The sequence below is a fragment of the Nanorana parkeri genome, unplaced genomic scaffold (assembly GCF_000935625.1).
Source record: "Nanorana parkeri isolate BGI_ZX_2015 unplaced genomic scaffold, ASM93562v1 scaffold238, whole genome shotgun sequence".
Lineage (NCBI taxonomy): Eukaryota > Metazoa > Chordata > Amphibia > Anura > Dicroglossidae > Nanorana > Nanorana parkeri.
Window position 1 is genome coordinate 974,330 of NW_017306506.1, and position 7,951 is coordinate 982,280.

At 42.6% G+C, this 7,951-nt stretch overlaps 1 protein-coding gene across 1 annotated transcript in view; it reads right to left on the reverse strand.

Annotated features, from left to right (window-relative positions):
• Positions 1-6,920, reverse strand: part of LOC108787031 (mitochondrial ornithine transporter 1-like) — a 17,167-nt gene extending 10,247 nt beyond the window's left edge. Inside the window, exons 1-3 of the mRNA XM_018556465.1 lie at positions 6,849-6,920; positions 5,306-5,564; positions 167-304 (exon numbers count right to left, since the gene is read on the reverse strand). Of these exons, the coding sequence (XP_018411967.1) occupies positions 167-304; positions 5,306-5,564; positions 6,849-6,903 (452 nt within the window). The 5' untranslated portion in view covers positions 6,904-6,920. The remainder of the gene's footprint in view (positions 1-166; positions 305-5,305; positions 5,565-6,848) is intronic.
• Between the last annotated feature and the right edge of the window lie 1,031 nt (positions 6,921-7,951).

The window sequence follows — 7,951 nt, forward strand, 5'->3', positions numbered from 1 at the left end:
AACTGCCTCAGGCTGCCTCAATGTAGAGATTGTGAACCTATCCTAAATCTAGAGAAAAGAAAATGTCATCTTTATCAACCAATTAGGAGTTAGCTTTAACTCCTTCTGGAAAGCCCCTACCCAACAATCTTCTCTCAGTCAGTTGATATATTCAATCTAAACTTACTTTTGTCCTTGTAATAGCTTCCCAGAGACTTGCAGTTCATGCATGGCCTGGAGACGGCATTTCACCAGCTCTGTCGGGCACAGAACCATGGCAGAAAAAAGACTGGCAAATGAGCCTGCAGCAGCATTTTGGAGGTCACTGCAGATAATAACATAGGACTATCAGTTATACAATACTAGAGTTTGTATCACAGTACAAAACAATACAGCATATCATATGCATTTTAGTTCAGTTATATTTGTGATTTTGGAAATAAAGACAGGACTGGAAAAACTAAAAGTGAACCTGTGCCCAGTTTATTCACGCTAATGTAGTTACATATTCTGAACAACCAGTAAACACATTTTCTATGGAGAATATAATTTTGAAGGCCTGCCAGTCCTCTAATGTAAACTTACAGCAGGTGATTTAAGAGTCTCTGTCCTGATCTTTGAGAATAAATAGTTTCACAGTACAAACAGCTAGAGAGGTCAGTGAGGGCTGGTTTTAAAGCAGTATTAAAGCAGACTTTTACACTCAAAAATCAAATTCTACCAATTCCTCCCCCTCTATACAGGTGAAACTCGAATAATTAGAATATCGTGCAAAAGTAATTGCAGTAAGTGCTGCAAAAGGGGCCCAAACCAAGTACTGAGTACATATGCATGCTTGTACTTTTCAGAGGTCCGATATTGTTCTATGTGCAATCCTTGTTTTATTGATTGCATGTAATAATCTACTTTTTTGAGGTTGTGGATTTGGGATTCTTGGGGTTCTTGGGGTTTTCATGAGCTGTAAGCCATAATCATCACAATTATGACAAATCACGGCTTGAACTATCTTGCTTTGCATGTAATGAGTCTATCTCATATATTAGTTTCACCTTTTAAGTTGCATTAGTGAAATAAATGAACTTTGCACGATATTCTAATTATTCGAGTTTCACCTGTATATGATGATTAATAATGACATAGACATGTCAGGTGTAAAATGCTGTGATTGTGAAATACTTACACTTGCAGAGAAGTCACTTCCTGCTTTGAAAGGGCAAAATGACTTCAGTTTGCAAAAGCAATGCACACTGGGATTGCCTTGTCATCAGCCGAGCATTGCTGGGAAATCTCATCTGCAATCTTATGAGAGCTCAGGGAAAGGCATTTCCTCCCCTGAGATGATGTGCATGGTCACATACCTTAGTCACATGTCTAGTCACATGTGCCAGAAATCCAGGAAGTAAAAGGAGAGTTAGTAATCTGCCCTTAGTAAACAAGGCCACTGTCAGAAGACTGGGGAACAAAAGCGAAATAAGGTTTGCAAAGAATACAAATCCGGCAATTATCTAGAAGTATGTGTTTGCAGATTGTCATTACTAAACATATCTAAATGTGAGTTTGTTATTTTAAAGATATGGGTAAAGGTCTGCTTAAAACAATAAGAGCAGAAATGTGCTTGGATAGTTTCTTCCCCAGGTTCTCTAGCCGGGTGACGTCAGCTGAAAAATGGGAAGTGATGCAAACAGCATCCTTTCCATCTCTATTCAGTGTGGAGGAGATCGGCAAACGGATGTTCGTCAGTCTCTCCTCCATCTACCTGCTGACACCCATAAAGCTGAGGCTGCGGGAGGGGCACTGGAGCCCAGGAAGTAAGGCAGGGTTTCAGGTGGGGTGGTACGATTCACCGACCCCTGGAAGCAATCTCGCAGCAGCTCAGCCGTCGGAATTGCTTCCACTGTAAAGCCGACAGTGGCTTTACACATGTAAACAGAGTCCTGTTGTGGCTATCGGACAGAAAATGAAGGGAAATCTCCTCCATGGGACACAGATGGCAAAAATCAAGCTGATGGGGTGTAACCCTCCCCTAAAGCGGACCTTTACACTTAAAAATCGAATTCTAACAATGCATCCCTCTATGTATGATGATTAATAATAACATAGAAATGTCAGGTGTAAAATGCTGTGATTTTGAAATACTTACACTTGCAGACCATTCACTTCCTGCTTTGAAAGGGTAAAATTACTTCAGTTTGCCAAAAGCAATGCACATTGGGACATTGTCATCAGCAGAGCATTGCTGGGAAATCTCATCTGTAATCTCACAAGATCTCAGGGAAAGGCATTTTCCTCCCCTGAGATGATGTGCATGGTCACATGTCCTAGTCACATGTGCCAGAAATGCAGGAAGTAAATGGAGAGCTAGTAATCTGCCCTTAATAAACATGGACACTGTCAGAAGACTGGGAAGAAAAGAGAAATAAGGAATGCAAAGAATACAAATGATCTATATTATGTGTTTGTAGATTGTCATTACTAAACATTTCTGAAGGTGTGTTTGTTGTTATTATAAAGATATGGGTAAAGATCCGCTTCAAACAATAAGTTAAAAAAATGTGTTTTACCTTTAGAGCCACTAAACTAGCTGTATAACCAATGTTTTTTTATATAATTTTGGACCAAGTACATTTCCTTTTTAACTGGTCTCTGCGCTGTTCCCCTTTCCAGATTTGATCTGATATACTGGGACTATACAGTACTATGATTCTTGGCATGTTGGACATAGTATGTATGCGTGCCCTTAGGACATCTCCTCACAGCCCCAGTTTGGTCACAGCCCAAGAACATAGTGCCCTTAGGATGTCTCCTTGCAGCCTGGTGTGTTAAATGTAATGCACCTGCATGTTACATAGTTGCATAGTTAGTCAGGTTGAAAAAAGACATGTCTTTTTTCAACAGAAAGCTATGACCACAGCTACCCCCTGTTGATCCAGAGGAAGGCAAAAAAAATCCTATAAAGCATTGTTCAATTTGCTCCAACAGGGGGAAAAAATTCCTTCCTGATCCCATAAGGCAATCGGATATTCCCTGGATCATCTCTGGTGCCTAATATACCTATAAGAACTGAATATCCAGTAATATTCTGTGCATTTAAGAATACATCCAGATGTTTTTTAAAACAATTAACTGAGGTAGCTAGAACTAGCTCCTGGGAGAGCCCAATCCACATTTTCACAGCTCTAACTGTGAAGAATCCTTTCCGTATGCAACGGTTAAACCTCTTTTCCTCCAGACGCAAAGAGTGCCCCCTTGTCCTTTGCAGTGACCTTAACGTGAATAATTTGGCACCAAGCTCACTATATGGACTATTTATGCATTTATACATTGTGATCATGTCCCCCCTTAATCGCCTCTTCTCCAGAGAGAACAAATTCAGGTCAGTTAATCTTTCCTCATAGCTGAGCTCCTCCATGCCTCTTGAGTTTAGTCGCCCTTCGCTGGACTTTCTCTAGTTCCACAACATCCTTTTTGTGACCTGGTGCCCAAAACTGAACTGCATATTCCAGATGAGGTCTTACTAATGTTTTGTACAGGGGCAGGATGATGTCTCTATCTCTGGAGTCTATACACCATATAATACAAGAAAGTATTTTGCTTGCTTTAGATACTGCGGCTTGACATTGCATGCTATTAGGGATGCACCGATACCGATACTAGTATCGATATTGGTGCCGATTCCGAGTATTTGGGCAAGTACTCGTACTCGCCCAAATGCTCCAATGCCTAGCACCAGTACTTCCGGTATCAGGAAGCCGGGCAGCGCGTCATTACATGCTGCCCGGTTTCGCGATTGACCGGGAAGCGGCTCCATGCTCTCTCGTCACTTGTGATGAGAGAGCATGGAGCCGACTTCCCGGCCAATCAGGAAGCCGGGCAGCGTGTAATGACGCGTTGCCTGGCTTCCTGATTGGTCGGGAAGCTGGCCAAGCAGGAAGATGGCCTCGTGAGGTAAGGTTACCTTACCTTAGTATGTGCAGCCTGTCACCCCCGTGGCCTCTCCATCGAGAATGTGGCCTTCGTCTGGTACCCAGCCGGAGCCGTCCAATCAGGAAGAGACGAATCGACGATCGAAAACGTTGGCAACGTTTTCAATCGTCGATTTTAATCGACTAAATCGATTAAACAGCTCTACCAATCACACAGTGCATTCAGATCTGGCTGTAAGTTGGAGACATCCTGTAAGGACTGTATTCCACTACATAACTTGGTGTCATCACAGAAATAATCCCCAATTCTTGTCATTTATAAATAGGTTAAACAGTAAGGGGCCCAACACTGAACCTTGGGGAACACCACTAACAACCTCAGACCATTCAGAGTACTGTATGTTCTAAGCACAAACACAGCATGGATTGGTATGTAATAAAAGGGTCCCAACTGGAAGCATGAACATCAGGGTGCCTATGATAAACCTCCAGGGAGACTCTGCAAGGCAATGTAGCCACCCAACAGGCAGAAATAAGATCTACTAAGTCTTCATTGGCTCATTATGCTGCAAAAAAGGCTGCACAAAAAAGGACAGCAAACAAACAATAACAAGATATATTGATACATTTATTTTTCTTATGGAGGGTTTAATAACTTATTGAGAATTAGAGATGTGCTCAGGTTCAGACCGAACCCTGTCCAAACCTGAGCTCCTCTGAACCTGGAAGGAGTTCCACCTGAACATGAAAGGAAGCTCCTTTCACACCACCCAATCAGTTGCTGGCGGGAATTCCCTGACCCTAGCTTAACGTAAGCAAAGGGGTGGGATGCAGTGATCTTATATGGCTACATGCCTTTATTTAGTAATTGACCCAATATGGCTATGTGGCCATATTAGGTAAATTATGTCAGCACAAGCATTCTGTCCCTTTGTTTACATGCAGCGGTGGGGCAGAGAATGCCCGTCCCACAGCTGATTGGGTGGAAGTGCCTATGGCACTTCCTTGTTTAGAGGAGCTCAGGTTTGGACCTAGTTTGCTCTAAACTTGAGCATCCATAGTCTGGGCCCCAGAGGCATAACTAAAAACTTCAGGGCCCCGATGCAAGTAACCATAAAGGAGAAACCAACATGCCATAGGAGTCCCTCGACGCCTCGGCAGTGTTACCGGGGTCGGGCAGAGGGGCCAGGGCCCGGTCACACATGCGACTGCTGTTCTGCCAGTGGTCTGGGCACAGGTGCACTTTAGAATACAATTTTCATTCATGTGAATATTTTATAGGCCTGACTTGAAATCACAAATTTGATTCAGAGGCAATTTACATGATAAACTTTTTTTTGTAATATATAATAATATAATGTAATATAACATGTGTCTGGCTAAAATATGTATATTGTGCTCACCTTAGGGCTGCACTTTTGTCTAAGCCAGCAATGTTCCTCACAATCCCCTGACAGAAGCCATAGCTCATGAAAAGCACAGAGTTCTCGGCAATGTTGGCGAGAAGGGCTGGGCTGGTCCCTTTGTAGAATCCTCGGAAGCCCAACTGTTCGTAAATCTTCACTCCACAGTCTATAAGTCCTTTGTACAGGGTGGGGAATGTCTGCATTTTTACCTTGACAGTGTCTAATGGCTGTCCAACTAGGACACAAGCTGTTCCACCTACACAAACAAATTATATTTTATAACATATTATAATTCTGCACTGACCACCAATGTAAGGGAACTCTCCTCCACTCACCACCAATGTAAAGGGACATTTCTTCCCTGACTACCAATGTAAGGGGGCATAACACCAATGTAAGGAGGCACTACACTGGACACCAATGTAAGGGGCAATGCAGTGAACATGAATATAAGGGGGCACTACACCAGAGTAAGTGGGCACTACGCTGGCCACCAATGTAAAGCACAAATTCTCCATTGACAAGCGATTGAAAAAGACACTTAACCACTTGGCCACAAATGTAAGGGCCTGCTTCTTCACTGGGCACCAATGAGAGGTGACATCTCTCTGCTGACAACAAACGTAAGGGGGCATGGGACTGGCCACCAATGTAACAAGACACTGACCAAGAATGTAAGAGGCCATTTTTGCACTAACCACCAGTGTAAGGGGACACTTGTCTACTGACCACCAATGTAATGCTACTTTTCTGGCTATTATCATCTGTATCGCATTTATTACTGGCTATTGCTCTCACAGAGGAGAGAGGTGTTGTCAATTGATCTGGCCTGTGTCTCATATAAGCTAGGTAGGCTATCTAATTTTTGATCCCCTGGAAAAGAGTTGCATAACTAATAATATATTGAGTGTGATTTCTGTTTTCTTCATATATAACATAACCTGCATGGCACAAAACACGTTACTGCAAAATACAAAAAAACAATGCAGTTCTATGAAAAATAAATATATGTACAGTAATACCTTGGTTTACAAGTAACTTGGTTTGAGAGTGTTTTGCAAGACAAGCAAATAAGAGCAAAATTTTGTAGAAAAGCGCCACCCGAATAAGGCTGTAGCATTGCGAGCGATGAGTCTGTTTAACGACAATGCAATGTCACATTGGATAGATTCCTTGTTAAGGTTTCACGAAATGAAAAAGATTCCATTGAGTCAAGAGATAGCAGTGATTCCGTTAGTGATAGTGAAAGTCGTCCTGCACAATAATCCTCCTCTCTCGTCTCCCTCACACTAGCCACGAATGTACCTGTAGTTGGTTTATTTTTCTTTATATTTTGTACAGTATTATATTACAGTACAGTATTGTAATCACTTTATATGAATATTTTTGGGTTGTGGAACGAATCATCTGAATTTCCATTATTTCCTATGGGGAAATTCGCTTTGATATACAAGCGCTTTGGATTGCAAGCATGCTGCCGGAACGAATTATGCTCGCAAACCAAGGTATTACTGTACTTGGTTCCACCAATGTGACTCACCTACAGCTCCAGCAGTAAGGTCTATAGCTGCTTGCAGGGCTGAGTTAGGCGCCATGTTTCTGATAGGTCGTTTCTACCCAGGAAGGAAAATTATACAATATTCACTTTATTGTGCTTAAGGACATATTATTGTAATACATTAGAGATCTGGACAACAGAATGAGATTTTACAAACGCATGCTTTTCTATGTGTTTTGACAATATGGGAAGCACTAGTCTAGACAAGTGGTGGTCAACTCTTCTCACATAGGGACCTAAAGTTTGACCCCTGACATCGCCAACAGGCTGCACATAATATTCAATGAATGTAATGTTACATAAACCTTTCAGAGACTGCTGATACATGAAACAGGAGATGGTCAAAGACTAAAGACATGCTACTAGAGATAATCAAAAAAGTATAGGCATGCTGCAGGAGATGGCCAGAGACTGCAAACATGGTATAGGAGTTGTTATTGACTGGGGAAAAACTTTAGGAGACAGTCATACACTGGGGATAAGCTACATGACACTGCTAGAGATCACTATGCTATTTTAGGGCAATAGTGAAACAGACTACTGTCTACAGGGGTCTCAAGGGGCCGCAAAAAGCCACAGTTTGGGCACTAGGGCTATAGACAAACTACTGTGTCCTGTAATGTTACCTATTGTCAATAATATATCATCAAAAGTATCCATGGAAGAAAACCAAGACAAAAACATGCTGGGAAAACTGCATCAGTTTTCAGAAGTTTACATGCATTCATTTACCAAGTCAAACACTTATGGTTTCGGCCCGGGGGTCCCCATGTTTCTAACAGCTGCACAGGGGCAGACTGACCATTCGGGCACTGCCAGGAGGGGACCCGGTTGTCACCTGTCCGAGATTCACCGCCAGGTATCTGTCATCAGGCCAGGTATCTGTAACAGAACAGCGTGAAACGAACAACAATGCGTTCCCCGAAACTTGTTCTCCCGGTGTAGTTGCTGAGCTGCTGCCGACTGCTGTGTGTGGCTTGTGTACCAGGTGATACAGACCTGCTGTGTGACAGTGGGAGCACAAGGTGAGTTTCCTTCAAGGCGGTGGAGAAGGGCAAGATCACTGTGCTGAAGAGGATCTGGGT